At 38.8% G+C, this 21,964-nt stretch overlaps 1 protein-coding gene across 1 annotated transcript; it reads right to left on the bottom strand.

The window, feature by feature from the left end:
* LOC139710767 (uncharacterized) lies at positions 1 to 14,098 on the bottom strand. The gene is made up of 9 exons (XM_071622684.1): positions 14,060 to 14,098; positions 12,368 to 12,514; positions 10,189 to 10,380; positions 8,622 to 8,856; positions 7,703 to 7,858; positions 6,848 to 6,997; positions 4,176 to 4,517; positions 3,093 to 4,118; positions 1 to 278 (listed from the first exon to the last, which is right to left on the bottom strand). The coding sequence occupies exons 1-9, from the start codon at positions 14,096 to 14,098 to the stop codon at positions 238 to 240; spliced, it is 2,328 nt and encodes a 775-aa protein (XP_071478785.1). The 3' UTR covers positions 1 to 237.
* Positions 14,099 to 21,964: the final 7,866 nt, after the last annotated feature.

Here is a 21,964-nt window from a genome sequence, read left to right as displayed (position 1 = left end):
CATTCTACATAAAACGCTTCTAACTTTTCACACAAGATATGTGTATGTCACAGTACAGAAAAATTGTACATATTATGTCGTATTACAAGAATAGTATCCCAGGCCTGTCCATCATGTGAAGGTTTTGTATGCACATTCTGGGCTCTGCAATACTGGGAACTTGGAGCATAAGAAACTGTCACTTGCATAAGAAACTGTCGCTAGCATTTTTCTTTTCTTTTTCCATTCCAGATGTTGTCAGTGCAGGAGGGCTTGTATTTGGCTTGGGGTGGGTTTTCCTGTGAAATTTTCGAGAAGAGAAAAGTGCATGTTGAAAACACTGATTAGACAAGACCATTCAAACACTTCTAAATCTCTTCACTGATGACAATCTACAACGAGGTCACCCTGGTATGGTTTGGAAGAACACCAGCTGAAGAATATATCTTGAGACAACTACATCACACGTACATTTTCTTGGCAAAGGCTTTACGTATTTGCATATAAAACAAAAACTAGAAATGTTGCTATGGCAATTGTAGGTATGTCTCCACTGTAGCGCATTCATTCTCCCAATACACTCAGTCTACAGAATATCTCGCCAATTTCTATCAAACACCACGAGAAGAACGAGCATAGAATCTTCTCTGATTACAATTTGTTCAGGAAATATGGCTTGCCATCAATTTGATTGCAACACTTCATAATTTGTTACAAAATAACACAATTCATATGAAACATTATTGGGCATACTGCTTATTTTATATTAAGTAGTCACTGAAACAATAGTGAAAGAACCATGTACATGTACAGTAGTTGCAAAATAGGTAGCACCAGTAAAAGAAACATTCAGAGCATTCACAAAAAGGGAAAAAGTAGATTTAAGTAAGTTATGTTTCACACATGTGTAATTACCAGATGAACTGGGAAAAAAAAATAAGCATTTGGGGCAAATGTTGGTACACCATTCTACAAAACAGATGATGCACATGTTTGTTTGTGTGTCGGTAGGAGTAGTGTGTATGCGGTAACCATGGAAACTAGTCTACAACTCCTCCTCTTGGGTTAAACAGTTTCCAGAGTTCCCTTATTTGTATGCACACCATTCCTATTGACGCACTCAAGATGCTAGATATGCGCCGCAGTTGTTACCAGCTGTGAGAGCAACAAGAATTGCAATTAATCAAGCAAGACATTTAAACAAGCAAATAATATCTAAATATTGTTATTTAATGGAACCATGCCCCCTCCTTTTTTTCTTAATGTGACATAACAAATGCACATCAGATACTACAGCGTAGGGCTTTGCTGTTTGTTTCTGATCTAATAGTCTTACGGCACAATGGCACACAAAAGACAGGAGAGTGAGAGAAAAAGATTTTGCAGCACCCTGAAAGAACAGAGTTTCGGAAAGGAGGCCCATGGTGTGTTTGGTGTCATTAAAAGCACTGCTGTGAATTAGTCTTTGCATAAATGCGAAATTGCGCTCTCGAACAACAGAAAAATGAGAAGGAATCAGGAGATTGAAAGTTAAAGATGAATGCTTTTTTAAGAAGAATGTCCTAACAAACATGACATTGACACACCAGAAATAATGCTAACATAAAAAAAAAAATAATAAAACCATAAATAACTCCGACTCGACATCTGCAATGTATATGACCATTAAAGGCACATAGACCCGGTGGTTTAGTCAAATGCGTATGAGGGCGCACAGCGCAAGTTTCCTAGAGAGACCTATGCTATCAACTCCTCTTTAGCGCTTACGCTTTGACCCGTTTTCATGAGTCTGAAGAAGTCTGATCCACTGTGGTTGTAGTCAGTGGTCCGATCACAGTTCGGCTTATGATTCGGCTGATGATGACAGCTTTAGCAATCTTCTTTTGTGACGTCATACTAAGAAGCACGCACACTGGCATAACTGAAGACTGTGTGATGGGCAAAAGACAATGAAGGCAACATTACCTAGCAACACCTATGCGCTTTACTCTTAATGACAGCTCTACTTTGGCAATCTTCGTATCAATGCTAATGATGATCGGCACTACCATCCAACAGTGCCCCCGTACCTACCGGGTCTATGCACCTTTAAAGTAACACATCTAGATGCATTATGCAACACTGATACCACTAAATCAAAATGTCTGTACAGCCTTTGAAGGTTGGCAAAGAATCTTCCGTTCAAAGATGCACAAATGAAAGACGAAACACAAAACAATGCAAAGATGTGACATAAATTGAATTTAAAAAAAGTTGTTCTATTTTGTCACTAGCACTGACAGAAAAGAGAGGGTTGCTGAAGTCATGAAGACAGCATGCTGTATTTACCCATTACGTTGGAGAATTCAACACTGCATCGTCTCCTAAAATGAAATGTACGATCAGCAAATTATTCAATAAAGATCCATAAGTTTCCAGGAAAGGAATGGGACTTCTTTCCAAACCTCTCCCAAGTACTAAAGATGTATGTCAACTTTCCTTCAATATTCGGTTTGCTCACAAAGAGAACCTCACAAAGGAGGTTTCCTTCCGCTAGTCTTTATGTTTCTGTATGGACACATAAGGACACATTTCCTTTCATTCAATCTTGGATAAAAAAATGTCACCATATCACTTGACTAGGTGACATCCAAATGAATTACTTGAATGTTTGTTTCATCTGTCCAATTTTGCTCAGTTTCTAATCTCTCGCTTTTAAATTTGTTACTTCCCATCTCTTTTAAGGGCATAACTCTCTGTAAACTATCCTTGAGCTTTACAAGGGATGACTGAGAGTTTCCTCTAACCTAACAATTAGACCTTGTAGCTTTGTCTTTGTTTGATCCTGCATACACAAGCAAACTTTAATAACTATAACTGAAGTCCTTTTTACATAGGGGGCTCTCATAAATGAAGCTGTGACATATGAGCAAACCACACACTGTCATATGACATACATGGACTCTGCTTTATGAACCTGACTGACTGCCCAACCAACAGTTGTTCATACATTGTATATTACACTTCCACTCTCTCTATACTGACACATTTTGCCCTTCAATTGTCATACAAATGACAAGGCCACTTCAGACATCATTGTTCACCCAAATTCGACAAAAAGGAATGAAGTTTACCTGGCACTATTGTGCAGCGGAACACCGGCATACGGGTTTGGTACTTGTGTAGACTGCTAATGTTGGGCTCTTGGCCTCCGAAGGCGTACAGGTGTACAGGGACCAGCAGATGGTGGCGCCCTTTGCCGCTGTCCGGGAATTTCTCCACCTCGCAACCTTCGTTAGCATATTGCACCGACTTCAGGTACAGACTGTGATCCGTCTGAGAGCGTTTCCGCAGTTTCGGACGAACCTGTTTATGATGTTCCCTTCGTCTCGGGTTTGTTCTATTTCTTTGCTTAGTCCTCTGTCTCTCCAGAAGCAGAGTCGCCATGTTTGGCAAATCGTTGAAAGACTTATGGTGCACATCAGACGCAATAGGCGTGTCATGCAGTTTGTGTTGCAGCGATGTCAGGCTGTTTGATCGCGGTCTACCGCTAAAAGGAAACTCGTCCGCCGCTGTAAAGCCGGCATTGTCAAACGCTAAATGATCCTGCGACTTCAATGCCTCAGTTAGGCACAGGTCATCGAGAGTGCCATTGAGCCGTATGAGTGGTGTTCTGTCTGACTGTGAAATTGGCATAACCTTGATTACACGCTGGGAATCCAACAAATGCGGTTGGTTATTGCACAAATCCTTGATATGGACCTTGTCATTCATATTCTCATTGATGTGACTGCTCTGCACAGCAGACCTCTCATCAAAGTCATCAATTTGCACTCTTGGTACCGCCCTGTCTCCATGTTTTCCCATCCTTGAGTCTGAAGAGCTCACCTCTCGATGGCCATTACACACATCCCTTGCTGACATCATTACAGCTGCGTGGCGAGAGACACTCTCCCGCTCAGGAGTTACTCTACCCGTTCTCTTCCTCCTCGTGTTACACGTGGAATCCTTGTGCAATGAGCTGCCAAGCAGTTGTTCCCTACTAGCATTCAATGCTTCCCAGACAGGAATAAATACCCTTGATTCATACAAATCCTCCTCCTCCTCCTCCTCCTCCTCATCGTTTTCATCATCATCATCATCATCATGACTATCTTCTTCTCCTTCACTTTCCCTGCCCTGCCTATCTCCGCCCCTTGCATCATCACCATTGCAGCCATCCATCATACGCACGTTACCACGGTGAGCATCATCCGCAGAGGACAAGTTTGGGCTTTCACCCGCCAGTGGATGCACCCTGTTCTTGAACGTCCGCGTCCTGCCGCGCGACTTGCCCTGTGGCTCCAGCGCGTAGGCCGGCGAGGAGTGGGGTCTGGGGAGGGGCGTGACATGCAGTGAGGACTGGCTGGGGCGCTGGAGGAAGGGGGCGGAGAGTGACCGCTCCTCCTGGGGAGGGAAGAGGGCATCACTGTCTGGGATGTTCATCTCCAGGGTGTGGTGGACGGTGGGGGATGGGATGACACTACCCTTGTAGGACATCTTCGTCCAGTTCTCAGAGCCTGCAGATACAGATAGTCATAGTCACACATATCACACTGATGAAAGATAATGCCTGCAGACATAGATTAGTTCTAGTATTAAATATATATAACACTGATGAAATATAAAGCCTGCAGAAATAGAGAATTATGGTCACACATATGTAAAGGTAACACTGTTGAAATAGCAAGAACTTTGAGATACAGGGAAACCCTCTTGCACCAAGGTTACCAGGATCGCTGATTTTACCTCGTTGCAACCGGTAGCGTATTTGAAACATATCAAAAAGGAGATCAGCAAAATACGAAGGAAAATACGAACTGCTGAATTTACTTTACTGAAAGCAAGTTATGTTGTTGTAGGCAACCTCGTTATATTGGGGTTTCCCTGTATAACTGCATTTTATTTCCCAAGTCAACTCTTAAAAAAAAAAGACAACACAAAACAAAAACCCTAGACAAAACTTTTTTTCTCACTATTAAATACTATGACATGTCTGTTAGAGTTCTTGTTTCCATCCCTTGCCATAGCACTGTTACCTGTCTTACTGAGCATTATATTTGTTGCCATGCTGTCAGCAGAGAACACCACACTTAAACACACAGCCAGTACAATCATCCTTCTCCAACTCAAAAAACTATGCATTCTAGAAATTGTCACTCCATGAAACCAAGGGATGTCAATCGTGCATACTGTAAATGCAGAAATTCTTGCGGTACAGCGGTACATTGATTTTAGGGTATTTCGAGCTTCTTCACGCTGGTGTAAATTCTAAAACCTGTGAAAATATCTTCACAATTTTCTCTGCACATTTTGAATGGGTGGATAATTGCGCAGTGCAAATTCAAGAACCCACAAATATATGTTTTGGGGCCGCTCGGCACGAAAAATTAATCACACGAAAATATTGACATTGACAGTATCCCATTATCGTATACTGCGAACTGAAAAAGCAGTATTTTTATTTTTCCAGAAGTAGGTACTAGGTGTTTCAAAAAACATTTCCCACTTTTGATTCTTAATAATTCAAAAATATATATCAAATAACACTGTCATTGATATGAAAGATAGCTGAATAGTGTACAATTTGGTTGAAGGTGGTTTAATTTTGAAAGCATAATAAGTTTCATGAAATCCATGATTAATTTCACAGTTAGGTTCCAGACTTTGCTCTATTTTCAACCCTCTGTACAAAATTTCACTTTGCACAGGGGGCATTGGGTGTGTATGGGAGTGTGTGGTTAACACCCTGACAATGGTCCTGAACAATGGCCAGGGTTTGAATGCTTCATTATTCATTCATGAGAAATTCCACTATCACAGCTAGTCTTTATTCAGCCTCTGGCAGTATCTGTGTAAAGTCAAACGCCTGTCGATACTGTCGTTGAGTCGCGTCAGTGCTCTCCCTACTTCTGAAAAGCAAAATTACAATGAATACCTTCTGTTCTTTCGTAAACGTGGTGACAGGAAGTAATGAAAATCAATTATATATCAAGTATATATACACTTGTGTATATGGAGCCTTAAATAAATCTACTCTGAAACAAATCGCCCCAATGATAAATGCAGCTGAACTCTTTACCAAAAATGATCTCTTTGTATCGAAAAATTTGTCAGACTATTTAATTAGTAGACAGTTGTATTAAAATGAGGAACTTTAGATCATTTATGCTTATTTATATCCCAAATTTAGTGATATGTGAAGCAAAATTTGAAAATGATTGCCAGCTGGAATGAAATGTGGTGTTTGCAAGCACTTTACCATGCATGAATTCAGACTAGCAGTGCCCAGGGCAATCCACATGAATTATTGATCAAGCATTCATGTGCCAGGGAGCGCCAGACTGACGCCTAGTCAACAGGTGGTTCAGGCATGTCCATTGTTCAGGGCCATTGTCAGCACACACTCACATACACATCATTGGTTCCTGTGCCAAGTTCAATTTTTGTACAGAGGGTTAAAATTTGACCAAAATCTGAAACCTTACTTCAAAATCAATCTTGGATTTAATGAAATTGATTTATGCTTTCACGTGCAAATCACCTTCAAACAAATTGTACACTATCCAGCTATTACTCATATCAATGACAGTTCTATCGAATGAATAGTTTTTGAAATATTTATGATCAAAAGTGGGAAATGTTTTTTGAAACACCTAGTATATGTTGTAACACAATTTGCGAAAAAGAGAGTATTTTCTATGAAACCTGCAGTACTGCAGTACTTTCCACACAAAAAAGTGGCAGTTGGCATGTCTGGATACTGCATGCAGTGATGTAAGATACAACAGAAATAAAGCCAAAGCCTTGATAAAAAAAGAGATAACACAAATTTTCAAGGAGAACTCACTGTAGCTGAAGACCCAGAGCTCACTCCTGAGGATGCCTCCCGAGTCCTCGCCCCCGTAGACCATCATCGAGTCCCCCAGGGTGACGGCTGTGTGACCGTGAAGGGCTGGCGGGCCCTGCCAGAAACGCACCTTGCTCCACTGCAGGCAGTCTGATGGAAGAAATCATCGGAAAGAATGGATTAAAAACTGCATTGTGTTCAAAAGGTGTTGACTACCAGGGTATCCTAGAAAATGGTAAATGGTAGTACGGGACAATGGTTTGAAGAGGGTTAAACAACTGAGGTGAAAAGAAGGGGGTGGCAAGGGTAAAGGGGTGAAGGAAACGGGAATGCTAGGGTGTAATTATTGCAAGCAAATAGATACAACATTAACTGTTCCAACAAATTTTAGAGATTCTTTGTCATTCAGTAGAGAATTTTCTGAGGAATATGCCCCAGACACCATGGTATCATGGACTTGGCTATAGCATTTCTTAGTATCATTGCAGGACTAACTGTCACAGCCACAGCAAGTAAACTAAAAGTGATTTCTCTTTTCGGGAGGGGGGCACTTTAACCTCATTCCCTTCATGAGTGGCAATTGGCTTGCTCGGTCTTATGTACTTGTTTGCTTTTATGTTTCCCACAACAATCCTGAATATTTGAAATGATTGATCCACTTAATACAGTGTTTCAGTTCCTAACAGAAATGGGACAAATAACCTCTTGCCTTATATCAATGAGTGAGTACTAGGTGCCCTTTTGAATGATTACGCAATAGTTTTCCTTGCCATGGTAAAGCACGCAAGCGAGGTGGTTTCACTGGGCAACAATAGTTGCGTGAAGTGGTTTTTCCTTTGGAAATTGTGGCCTTACCAAAGTCCCATTTCCACATATCTTTCAAGGGCTGGAGGTTGTTGGAGCCACCGTACACAAACATGCAGCTGCCACGGATCACGGCCGAGTGTCCATGCCGAGGGGGCGGGGCGGGTTCCTGGTTGTTGTACACCCATGTGTGCCAACATAGAGTCTCTGCAATGAAGAGATCACAGATTGAATGTTCAAAGGGAACAAGTCATAAATACATACTAGCAGATTATATGGATTACCATTAGTCAGATACTAGTTAGTTAATGGTAAAACAAGACCATGGGGAAGCTGACCAATAGTGATGAGGGGGGAACATTTCCGTGCAAGCTAGAGAAAGCAGCGAATAAGCAAAATAGGGCATGCAATTCTGTGTACCCCCTGCACATATATGTGGTGGTGAAAAGATGCTGAAGCTGTGAATAGTTGAGCACAAGTATAAAATAGCTGCAGTTATCTTGCTATGCACTTGCCAGTGAGGCTGCATAAAAATTGCTCCCCCCAAAATTCAAGCTTTATACGTAGTCATACCGCCCCCAATATACAGGGTACTTTTACTGAGCTATATGATACATTGTATAACAGATAACGATTTGTGTTGTTGAGGTGAAATTGTTTGAACCTCAGGGTTTGATAGGCACATTAAACCCTTAAGATGGCTTGTCCTTCATGTCTTCTTCACATCTACACAAGTGAAGTACAAACAAAACCTAAATAGGTTTGAAACACCAATATTTTTATAATTCAAGTGACATGCACTCTCATCATAGATAGCACACAGGCTCTCAACATAGCAAAGATTGTCTCCATAGCTGATAAAAATCTATGGTGCAGCTTCAAACTTAATTGCCACCTTTGTGAGTTGTAAACTGTCTGAGTTGTAACTGGCTACTGTGGTCACCTTGGTAATACATCCAGTCAAGCTTACCGAAGTCCAGCGTCCACATCTCATTGGTGGAACCCTTCAGGTCCACGTGGCCCCCAAAGATGTGCATGCCGTCTCTGTGTAGAACGACCGTGTGACCCCTCCGGCTCGCTGGGGTCATGACCTCCGAACAGATGACCTGCTTGCTCCAGACATACTGCTCAAGGTCAAGCATCCACAGAGCGGTCTCGTCGGGATCGTCAAAGCCGCACAGACCCCCAAATATGTAGATCGTATTCTGCACACCAAAAAAAAAAACACATACCACATTAAGAAATTATTCTGATGCAAACATGTATTTTTTTCTAATGATTGCGATGAAAAATGGCCATAAAAATGCGTAGTCACACATGCTTAGAGTTACAGGTAGAGAGTGCTGTGATGGGCGACATAAAAATGTGGAGAACAGATCTGAATCTGTGCCATTATAGTGATCACTTGCATCAAGATATCTGCTCACATTGGCACAGACTTCTTGAAACAGCAAACTGCAAAAGGGTACTAGGTAATGAAGGAAGTCACTAGAAATGTTGAAGTAGCAACACTCTGTTTAGGGGATGAGAAAAAATACAGGGCCTTTTTTAGGACTGAAGTTGTTTTCAGAAAATGGTCTCAGACAAAGAAAAAAATAATTCTTGTTTGCACATTATATGAGAAACTATCAAAACAAAATATTTGTGAGTCACATCATACAGCAAATCACTATATCAGTAATGAACAATGCTATGAAGTGCATTAAGCCAAATGGAAACTTATGAGAAAATCAAATATCCCTGATGCCACACACCAATCCGCCATAATGGTTTTCCATAGAGGTTCAAGGTAAGTACGAAATAAAGTCAAATATGGTGCGTATGTCATATTCCTATATATAGATACAGAGAGATGCTACTATCATCTTCCAGAACACTCTATCCTTACACATTGTAACAATCTTAACATTTTTAGAATGCCTACCCATGAATATCCTTATTTTTATGTTTAAATATCAGAGGTATGCTCCCTTCTGTATTTGACAACATGTTCCAAACAAACTCTCATTTGCACAATATTCCACTCATTCTTGAAGTAATTTATGGTACTCATTTGATTGTACGATCTCACTCTATTAGGTTCACCAGTGCAAATGAATGGAATTTAATAAACACAACTGCTTTGAAATGCAGCACAACTCTCCCTAGATTTAAGTGCTTACTGAAGTGATGTCTTTTTGAACAGTTAGCCATGACTGAGTAGACAATGAATGTTCTATTTATCCTGTATTCAATCCTTTTGTATACTGCATGTGTGTGTGTTGTGCGTGTGAATGTACATAATATGTACATACTAATGTGATGGTGTCTTGTTCATCTACTTGACTTCACACAGAATTATTTGTAATATGTGTTGCCACTGTAAAGTACATTGTATATATAGTATTTTCTTGTGTACGCATCCTAATACAAGCACAAGATGCTTTCAAGGCTGCCTGGCCCTCATTGTAAACGCCACTATCATATGTTTTTGTGTTTTATTTTCTCAAATAAATGGCTTCAATCGGCCTCAATCAATCAAGCAATCAATTCATTACCTTGTAGCCCACCATAATATGATCCTGGAGCAGGGGCGGGGTATCCCCACGACACTCTATCTTGGTCCACACGCAAGGGCCCGGCTCGAACCGCCACATGTCCTTGAGGGCGACGTTACCGCACACCCCGCCATACAGGTAGATGGCCCCATTGTGGAGACAGGTGGCATGCTTTGCTCTTGTCATGGGGGCCTTTTATAGCAGAGGGGAAAGGGTAATGAAACAAATACTATTGACCTCACTGTGGAAACCCTCAGTGCAATATACAACAATGTTCACTGGATACACCAAACACTGTAACACATATGTAATTGATGACATGTAGGAGCGTCATCAACAAACTATGAGATGAAGGAAAATATATGTCATGTGTGCCTCTTTATGTAGGAGCGTCATCAACGGATTATGAGATGAAGGAAAATATATGCCATTTATGCCTCCTTGCACATCCACGGGACATGCACTAACTCTGAATGTCAACATCTACAGCTAAAGCTGTAATGGCTTACAATAAACACATCAAAGACCATACACTTGGTTAAATAGAAAGAATGGCAAAATTATTTGGGAACTAACATTGAAAGTGCTGCTCCCCCAATTACTCCATCTCTCCCTCTCTCTCGCTATCCGAGATATGTTTCTCTCTCTCTCTCTCTCCTTGGATTATGTCTCTGTCTTTCTCTGATTTATTCCACATCTTCCATCCATCTGTATATGTGTGTGTGTGTGTGTCTCTCTCTCTATCTCTCCTCTATATCTATCTCCCTCCATATCTTTTCATCTATCTATATATCTATCTCCCTCCATATCTTTTCATCTATCTATACATCTATCTCCCTCCATATCTTTTCATCTATCTATATATCGATCTCCCTCCATATCTTTTTATCTATCTATACATCTATCTCCCTCCATATCTTTTCATCTATCTATACATCTCCCTCCATATCTTTTCATCTATATATCGATCTCCCTCCATATCTTTTCATCTATCTATATATCGATCTCCCTCCATATCTTTTTATCTATACATCTATCTCCCTCCATATCTTTTCATCTATCTATACATCTCCCTCCATATCTTTTCATCTATCTATATATCGATCTCCCTCCATATCTTTTTATCTATCTATATATCGATCTCCCTCCATATCTTTTTATCTATCTATACATCTATCTCCCTCCATATCTTTTCATCCATCTATACATCTATCTCCCTCCATATCTTTTCATCTATCTATACATCTATCTCCCTCCATATCTTTTCATCTATCTATATATCTATCTCCCTCCATCTTTTTATCCACTATACATCTATCTCCCTCCATATCTTTTCATCTATCTATACATCTATCTCCCTCCATATCTTTTCATCTATCTATATATCGATCTCCCTCCATATCTTTTCATCTATCTATATATCGATCTCCCTCCATATCTTTTTATCTATACATCTATCTCCCTCCATATCTTTTCATCCATCTATACATCTATCTCCCTCCATCTTTTTATCCACTATACATCTATCTCCCTCCATATCTTTTCATCTATCTAGTGTATATATCTATCTCCTTTCACATCTTTTCATCTATCTATATATCTATCTCCTTTCATATCTTTCTATTTATCTATATATCTATCTCCCTCCATATCTTTTTCTCTATCAATAAATCTCCTGCTCCTCAAAATCTTTTTATCTATATATATCTATCTCCCTCAATATCTTTTCATCTTACCATCTATATATCTCCCTCCATATCTCTTTATCCACCAATATCTCCATTTATTATCTCCATTCTAGGAAGCCAGTCTATTCATAAATCTAGCTACCTTGCAATCTACTTCAGCACAAGTGTCTCTATTCATTTATCTAGATTTACATCATGTCTATCCATCTATTTTCTTGTTTATCTATCCATCCCTGGTCTATCCATCTGCATCTATGTGAATCCATCTATCTCCACTTATCTATCCCTCTGTCTCTATCTATCTATCTATCTATCTATCTATCTATCTATCTATCTATCTATCTATCTATCTATCCATGGTAGCTACAAGTACCAACCTACCTACATGTACCTATACAACTGCAATGTACCAATAGTATCTTGTTTCAGGGGAAAACAGGTAAAAAAAGGCCCTGGGGTAATATAAATGACTTGATGGTCGCAGGACTAACCTGGGAGCTCTCGGGGAACACGTGGGTCCACACAAAGCTGTGGCCTAGGTGGAGCTTGGTGTGGGCCAGACTGGGGTGGGCACTGGCACTGACCAGCCCATTGGTCAGCATCGCTGGGCTGCCCACAGGATTTGCCAGCCTGGTCCACTGTGGAAAGGGGGGGGGATGAATGAGGTGAAAATTTATTGTACAATCCATTTGATCAGATTAAACACAATGAAAATACATGGTAACATGATATCGCTACTACTCACGGATAATGTTGATAATGTGAATATCAGCATACAAAATGGGCAGCTACGGAAAGCTTTGAGTCCATTCAGAACGTCACTGATCTGTAGTATGGTTGTGTATTGTGCATAATAATCAAAACATGACATGCAATAGGTAACAAATGACAGCTGAGGGTAGAACATGTAATTCAAAGGAATGTATGTGATGTCCTCCTGTTGGTTTGAGTGTCCACATGCATGCATGCACGCACACACAGAACTTATGTATTATTTGTTGAGTCTCTGTGCAAACAATCCTGAATGGTGTCAATCTTTTTAGTATGTTTGCATTATATGTATACTACATAGAGTGTACATTACAACGTAATACACACAATTGGTTACATCGTACGCAATGAATTTTCAATTACCAAAATCTGACACCTTCATAATGGATACAGAAACTGCTAGTAATATAAATTATGCAACTTTTTAACGCTGGGTTTTTCAATTTTCCTTTCCCTGACTGCATCACGACTACCAAAAATTTTACAATTCCTCTGATAACATTTATCTTTATACCTGGCCTATTTCATTTGAACAATCAACAAAAATATAAGAAATAGATACACGGATGTGCATTACGTTAATTGTTCAATTATACATGGAAAAATCAATAAATGAATATAATGTATGGTATGCCACTTGCAGCAAAAAAACACACTACAAATCTCCACTTTCTACACTGTTGTCAATTGATTACTACTACGGAGCAGCATACAGATCTGTATAGAACTCAAAATTTCACACCTACAGATTGTATCAGGTCATCCAGAGACAAAGACCTTGGGAAAGTTATATTGATCACAGGTTTTACACCAGCAGTCCCCCCCCCCCCCCCCTTTCCTTTCTGGAAAGCGGTGTATAATATATTGTATTCACATGAACAGGTGGGATCCACAAACTGAATGTACACTGTATGACAAAATGCATTGCACTCGACACTCGAAACACAAGACTCACCAAGTCTACAGTGCGTCAACCGATACAGATTTGAAGCCTGTCATGCTTGCCAGCCCCATTCATCACATTCCCACGACAACTCCGGCAAAGTGTGTCCTCATTAATTGCGTTCCCATTTTCACTCCCTGACCATCACTTTAAAGCCGACGACGAGTGGTTGGTAATTACTCCAATTTCTGATCACGATGATGAGAGAGAGAGAGAGAACACTCACAACCCAACCATCACGTCCCCTCCATTGCAGTCATGCATGGCTTGAAGGTCGCTTCCATTAACCAAGCTTTCACTGCGCTCTGTTGTTAAGATACAAAAATACAACAGATGCTACCAACGATGATAAAAAGAGGCGGTCATCGATTGCACAACATAATTGATTCGTCAACGGGACAAAATACAGGAAATGAAGTAAAATCTCTCCTTCTGATCTGTATTTGAGACTCTTCAAGTGTGTACGTACCTTGTGTATCACGGTCACATATGGTATCATAGCAACCATTTTCAAGAAAGCAGAAGGAGCAAATATTTGGAATAAGGGCCATTCATGACTAACTGAGAAATAATTGATGAATAAACACAATGAAAGGCAAGGTCCTCATATATGGTGAAAATTGATCAAAATTGGATAAGTAGCAAAGGAAGTCAACCCATTGAGGACGAATCCCGAGTATACTCGGGTATTACAAGCGTCAGTGGGAAATGCATGTTGCAGGAAAATCAAGAATCGTCCTCAACAGGTTAAGACTATTTAAATCTCACAGCACATCACCCAAATGAATTACATTTCATGTACTTGTGTGTACCCAAACACATCTTGGTCTCATTATTCAACTGCTCACTTAGCTACAGTGCTAAGATTTTTACTCTTTATCGCAATGCTAGAAATATATTGTCAACAATTTCACTCCACATTACACTTGTAAATTTCATGCTTTGTAGTCTTTTCATTCAAATCATGATCATTGCAACAACAACAACAACAACAACAACAACAACAAAAATAACAAACATTCATATGGGAGTTTTCTGGGTTTGCTCACATTAATGCAAAAAAACCCCACAAAGACACTTGTATGTTTCTATGAATAGCATTGTAAATAAATGTATGGCACATGGGTGAGAATACGTATGTCACATACATGTAATGTACAATAACCCTTTCTTCATCTCTCCCTCAGCCCCTCCCCCTTTTCTGATCTTTCTGTTGGGGGTTACTCTGTTAATAGTTACGAGAACTAGTAATAGAGTACTGATGACTGTAAAATGTTAACCACTCCTGCACACTGGCACTGGTCCCACGGTTCCTGACCAGTAAAATCACTGTCGGACCAGTAACTGTTTTAGGTACATTGTATGGACTCGCAGTAAAAAAATGGAAAAAAACTGGGTACCTACTGGTCCAACAGACAGGTCGGACCAGTACCAAAAATGGGTTAATGTGCAGCCCTGTGTAGTGTCTAAAAAAAGGGGGGGGAAAAGTCAATAATGAAACAAAGCAAAATGCAAAAATAATATTTAACAATAACACTAATATTGAGCGCTGTATTAAACGCCACACACAGGCTGTAAATACTTGGTAACAAATTCTGTAAAAGAGAGAATGGGCTTTAAAAGGAAAATGGAGGGAGAGAGAGAAAGAACTTATATGTTATCATTACAGCTCTTGCTCACACTATACAACTTCACTGACCAAATAACCTTAACTGATTATTTACAATGTACAGTAGACTTCCTCAGATGTCCACTTTTAGCTGTGAAGCACACATTGTTTACTCCTGCAACTATGGAAACGCAGTCCAAGCCAATAGCTAAGCTTCAGATGATGGAACAACCCTGATGTAATGGTCCTTGAGTAACCACAAACTGCTCACTGTGTACACACAGTGTGCAGCCTGCTGTGCCCCTGGAAACCTTACCATCAGTGTGCTAAAACTGCCTGACACAATTGTCCATACAGCTGAGCTGCAACAAGACAACATAACAACCATGGCATCACATGTACAGTATTTAATGTTCATGTCCAATGCTATTCTGATAATAAGAGTAATGATAATGATGATGATGATGATGATGAATGGTGGTGGTAATTAGTAAAAATGGTAATGATAACAATACTGATGGGCAATTCCGTATGGGAAGGGCAAAAACAGCAAAATTCAAAGTTAAGTAAATGCTCAGAAATTTCAGTTTCCCGTACAGATGGATTGTTGTATTTACGGAAACAAAAAACCCTTTTCCAATAACTTTCCTCGTTTTTGTTGTACACACTTTTAAAGTTGGAAGACTATTTATTGTATTTATCTAAAATTTTACAATATTAAATGAAAATTTAAAATGAAACAACTTAAATATCTCTCTGCTTTATCCATACTTCCACATCTTTCTTCCTATGCTTCAACAATCACATGTAATGAAGCATTCAGTCACTCTCATTATGATATTTTTTGGAGAAAGTTTCAAAATCTACTGACAAATTGACGTAATTCCGTTACCATAAAATTGAAAAAAGTTTTCTCCTGAACAAACTAATCACTGATTTTTTCTCCCCTTGTAAATTTTTTCTCTACATGTGACTCCCTGAAAAGTCACAAAACATTTTGTGCAATATCTCCTTCAGTTCTTCTGTAATTGTGGTAACGGAATTACATGGTAACGGAATTACACGCACATCTAATATGGAAGAGAATGACATATCCTACTTTCGTGCCAATATGTATGTGAACTGTTCATGAAATAGCTTCAGGGCATTATTATTGAGCTTATTAACAGTGTTAGTGATTGACAGAAAAGGAGTGAAACTGTATGGTATGATACACTGACATGACTCAGCATACAGTGTAGCTGGATGCCTCTGACAGTGAGTCCTGACATCAGGGTACACGCTTGACAAGACTTCTTGTGCTGAAAGTCTCCTCCCTTCTTTCACCTTTTCTCATGTACAAGAACTACATGTGTACATGGAGACTGTGCTAACTGATAACTTTATAAGGTTTGCTACAGATGCTCATTCTCAAATGTTCAAAATCATACTGAATTCTGAGATATCAATGCATATTTTCTTGCTAAAAAGTCTCATGGTTGCATACAAAATCTAAGTATAGTGATGAGGGACTATTGAATGGGTGTGATGCAGCATAAATTGAACAAAGGTTACAAAGAAGAGGAAGGACATAAAATTTCTTTAAAAGGAAAAGAGAGCACTGCTACTGACAGAGAGAAATGAACAGGATAATTTTTGTGAGCAAAGATTAAGAATTTAAGAGAAGGATCATACACAATGTGATAGAAGTCATTACTTGACACGGGATGCCCACTGAATGTGACACCTTTGATCTTTCTGTATGCTAAAGGCTTTATTATCACCAAGTCGATAGTCTGACCTTTTATTGAACATGTCCTGTTTTCATCCTCAAGTCCTTTATCTTTAATGGTAAGTGTATGACTATGACCTTCTTTCACCTGTTTCTTAGATCTTTCCTCCACAGAAACATGTATTTTGATTTTCATGCCCATTTGATACAGAGCATCTGCTACCCTTTGAAATTTGTTCTTTAATCCTTTCTTTTTAGAAGGAATAAAGACAAAAACACCATTTGTGATGAACATTTACCCAGTCAGTAATTGTGATACAGCTCTAAAATGTAACATTTAGGCCTAGACTTTCCCATCCTAAGAAGATTTTAAATATTAAAGTCAATGGGCTTCTACTTCTACCTTTACTCTTCATGTTACCATTTGCTGTACTATCCAGTTTCCTTTCATACAAGTGTCATTACAGTGTATTTTATAATTTGCTTTCAGGCAGTCAAAATACAACTTACTGCAATAGAGAAGATGCACACTTCTTGTGAGTAAATTTATGGCAACACTCAGGATGAGAAAATAGACAAAGTCAAAGAAGAAAGACAGAGACAGGAAACTTGTAGGAAATTTATAGGCCTGGTCATGATTATTTTTCTGAAGACGTCATTTGGAAATTTTGTGTGGTCAGAAGTAAATACTAACATTATTCACAGGTTGATTAATCTAACTCTAACACAGTGAGCTGCAGATAGATAAAAGAGGCCCTCTTACCTTTCTATGAAATACATTGTAACAGAATTTGGTGGACTCTAATGGTTGTAAAAGTTGTAGTTTGTTAAAGTTATTTTGCTGTTTTCTATTTCCTTTTAGTAAAGTTTATTTTATTTTGGTGGGCATAAGTAGGACTTACACTGTAAGGGAATTATCAAATTATGCACTACATTATATACCAGGGGGCAACTTCAGCTATTAGTAAAATGTCACAAGTTTTTAGTGATTAATATATGCCACAACATATAGATAATAATGATTAAGCACTGGTGCAGTACCATAATCATATAAGAAAATTTTCTTTTCTATTTATGATTGAATTGTAATTTGTCATATTTGTCAGTGAACCACAACTGCATCTTTTCACTTAACAAATTAAAAGTTTCAAGCATCTTTAGTGTTCATCCTTAATATTAAACATTGTGTTCAATGATGGGGCTGCACACTGTGCTCTTGCACTGTAAATTGGCACTTTATGATTTAGATTTAAATTCAGTGTCAATCCGGACAGTTTTTTATTATTTTCTTATGCATGTGCACATAATATTTATGTACAATACTTGTAAGTAATTCACACATATTGTCAATTATTGGCATATTTAGGAAGAAGAAAACAGAGAAATCTGTCTTGCATGATATCAACAAAAGAAATACAAGAAAATTTGAGTATTGTTGACTGGATTTATAGAATTGTACTTGTGTAGGGCTATTCTAGCGTAATTCCGTTACCATGTGTCTTAGATGTCATTTACCTGCAGAGTGTGAAATTCTTAACTTGAAAGTAGACAAATTTTGATGGATGTGGTACTTAGAAGTTACGAGATCTTGGTTGACATAGTTACGACTTCAAATCACGGTCGTTAGCCTGAACATTTTATGTTTTTTGACAATAAAAACTCATTTGGCACCTATACACTTGTACCAGTTCAAGGTCAAAGGCTAGAGAGTACTTATTTAGTGGTTATATTATAGCTAAAGGCATACACAATCTTTATCAAGACATTTCAGAATACATGAGTACCAAGAATGTGTATTTTTTCCAGTGTATTTCAGAAGGCGTAATTCCGTTACCATTTGTGTAATTCCGTTACCACTGACTTTATAGGGAAAAAGCCTGCTGCTTTGAAAATGTGATGAAATATTTGAAAAACAATACAACTGAATTGAAGTCAACACAATCAAAGATGAAATCAGACAACAACCTACAGTGTATGTGTTATAGATTTCAGAGAAACAACTCCCAAAGTCAGAGTTGAAGTTGTGACTAAATTTTCTGGTAATTCCGTTACCATCACACATAGACCTCCTTTGTAACCAACCAAGTGAGAACATTTAACAAATTTGTATTTGGGGTGACAGTGTGAGTACCTCTGCATCTTTTAAACGTACAGTACGCGCAATAAGAAACGCCTCCGTCAATTTCGTTTTCCAACGAAAGTTCGTTATCGATCGAGTAGCAACGAAATTTGGACGAAATTTGGACGAAATTTCGTTATCGATCCAGTAGCAACGATTCTGACGCTTTGTGGACGCATTTCACGCACGACCGCCCGCTCAATTTCGTTCGGCAAATGCGTTGCTCGTTCGGAAAATGCGTGTTCGGAGCTCGGCAGTTTCGTCCAAATTTCGTTAAAAGCGTCCGTGATCCAAGGCGCACATGGAATACAGTACACACGTGTGTGTGTAGTGGCCACATCCACAGCCGCTAGCCGGCAAGAATCACTGCAAGATAAGACTCAACAAGTACTAGTAGTAGCACAGCGGTCGGGAATGAGAACAGTAGACAGGCGTGGAATTCACCTGATTCACATAATACTATTAAGAATGGTAACATGTATACATACATCGATGCCGTTTTCATTGAAGCAATTTGTAAAAGTTTTAGTTTCCCTTACCCTAGCTGTAAGTACGGCACCGTTAGCAGATTATTCACTGCATTTGTAAGTCACCTGATACATCACATGTTGGTATGCGGGCTGCATGTAACTAGGGAATGTGCACGTGTGGGAAAGGCGAGTGCGCCGTATGTGCGTCGCAATTGCCATGGCATGGCTCGCTCGGCTGAACGAAACAGAGATGTACGATACATGACAAGACCCAGTATAAGGCCTACTAATTGTTCACGTGTTGTTGTTTTTTTTACAAGCAGAAAATAAACAACTGTTGATCATGAAATAGACTAAATTACCAATCAGAGATCATTCGGGTTCATAGTATTTAAGAGAAATCACGCAATTTTGGCGAGGGTGAACCCACAGGAACCCACAGGAACCTTATCGTAGAATGCCGACCAAAAAGAAAATGGTTTCACTAAAATTGCGTGTACGTAAAATCCATTTGAGTATAGAAAGAAAATTAACCCCCAAAAAGAGGAAAAAAGAAATTAGAAGGATTTGTTCGCCGTTATTTGGTCATTAAATATATTTTCTTTCTTCAGCAATTGCGCGTTACATTGCCCGTTTTTTTATTGAATCAGGGCCCTGTTGCATAAAACCCTTACCGCTGGACTTACCGCTCCTTTCTATGCGGTAAGTCTTAAATCAGCGGTAAATTTTATAATCATTGATGCTGACGGTAGTTACTATTGAAATTCAATGGTAAGTTTTATGCAACGGGCCCCAGAAAAGCAAAAAAAAAAAAAAAATATTCAAAACAAGACAATAAGTTTAATTCTTAGTTTGATATCGTTTATTTCTTTATTGGACAGAGAGATAATTCAGACGGTACGTGGAATTTTCAAAGCGACTAATTCAGACTGATTCTTAGTTTGACTTGGCTCTTTCTTTCTTTCTTTTTTTATTTTTTTTTTTTTTTGGGGGGGGGGGGGGTTTGAGGTTCATGTTCGTTGTACCCATGCACCCATAAGGTTCATTAGGACGAAAATGAAACATTCAGATACACGCGACTTCCCTACACGAAAAATAGATGTTCGTAAATGTGATAGTCAAATTATGATTCATAATTCGAAAATGCACGAATGTTTGTGATTGGATAGGTGCGTTATTGTCGGATTAGCAAACCTTCGGAGTACTGTAGTATCGAGCCTGTTGTATTCAAGGATAAACGAACTTTTGAAATAATGAATTTTATATTCAGAGTAAGACAATAAGTTTAATTCTTATATACCTGTAGTTTGACATCGTTTATTTCCTAGTTGTGAAGCGGGAAGCGAGAGATAATTCTGAAAAGAAGTATATATACAGTCATGCAGACGGAACGTGAAATATTCAAAGCAGCTATGAGATTAAATCTTAAGTTGTTTATTTGTTTGTTTGATTGCTTGTTTGTTGTTATGCTCAAGCGTTGGTGTAATTATATATACATTTTTTTTTTTTTGGGGGGGGGAGGCATTTTTGTAGTACCCAATGCACGTAAAGTTCGCTGATGCGAAAGTGATAAAATGTTCCGTAACACGCAAATTCCCTACACCTTGTAGATGTTCGTACCTAGTGTGAAAATAAAATGTATTACTATTATTTTGTTTCCCCCATTGTTCGATGGGTATAGCAAACCTTCGGAGTGTCAATCCTTTCGTTTTCGGATAAACGAACTTCCTTAACTCACAACACCATGTTTCAGAGTAACAAACTAGTCATTATTTTATTCGGGCATTGGGAATAGTTCAGGAATAAAATATAGAAGGGAGGAAAATCTTTAAGGCAAGAATTACGATGGATTCTTAGTTTGAAATCATTTATTCATTTCCGTGGTGTTCATTATTCCGAAAAAAAGAAAACGGGTGCGCTATTCCGATGGTTACGGCGTTATTTCGAATCCGAAACACGCATATTCCTTGTGCCTATCCATGTTTGTTGATTCGAAAATGTAATCATGCTGCGGGTAACTGCTATAGGGGGCCATATATTGTTTTATTTCTGTCTATTGTTATATTATTATTATCATTATTATCATTATCATTATTATTATTATTATTATTATTATTATTATCATTATTTTTATTATTATTATTATCGTCTTTAACATTATTAACCAGTGTTTTGATTAACGAGCATTTTGTGGGCTGTTTTTTTTTTTTTTTTTTTTTGGGGGGGGGGGGGGGCATTGCCCGATTAGCAAACCTTCGGAGTGTCAATCCTTTTGTTTTCGGACGAACGAACTTCCTTACCTCAGAAGAAGAAATCAGTGTAACAAACTAGTCATTATTTTATTCGGGCATTGGGAATAGTTCAGGAAAGAAATATAGAAGGGAGGAATCCGAAACACGCATATTCCGTGTGCTTATACGTCATGTTTATTGATATGCTGCGGCTAAGGGCCTATTGGAGGTCGT

Source organism: Diadema antillarum, unplaced genomic scaffold (genome assembly GCF_040938485.1).
Source record: "Diadema antillarum isolate AM-2024a unplaced genomic scaffold, OU_Dant_1.0 seq00001560_RagTag, whole genome shotgun sequence".
In the NCBI taxonomy this organism is placed as follows: domain Eukaryota; kingdom Metazoa; phylum Echinodermata; class Echinoidea; order Diadematoida; family Diadematidae; genus Diadema; species Diadema antillarum.
The sequence above is the reverse complement of the archived record's forward strand: the minus strand, read 5'-3'. Positions and strand labels throughout refer to the sequence as shown.

What these genes read in the sequence shown, in the direction of transcription:
- LOC139710767 (XM_071622684.1), bottom strand. Translation starts at nt 14,098, where the DNA reads ATGGTTGCTATGATACCATATGTGACCGTGATACACAAG. An exon ending in TGTTCCCCGAGAGCTCCCAG is followed by an intron (nt 10,381 to 12,367) that starts GTTAGTCCTGCG and finishes CTGCTATAAAAG; the next exon opens with GCCCCCATGACAAGAGCAAA. An exon ending in TATGTGGAAATGGGACTTTG is followed by an intron (nt 6,998 to 7,702) that starts GTAAGGCCACAA and finishes TTCTTCCATCAG; the next exon opens with ACTGCCTGCAGTGGAGCAAG.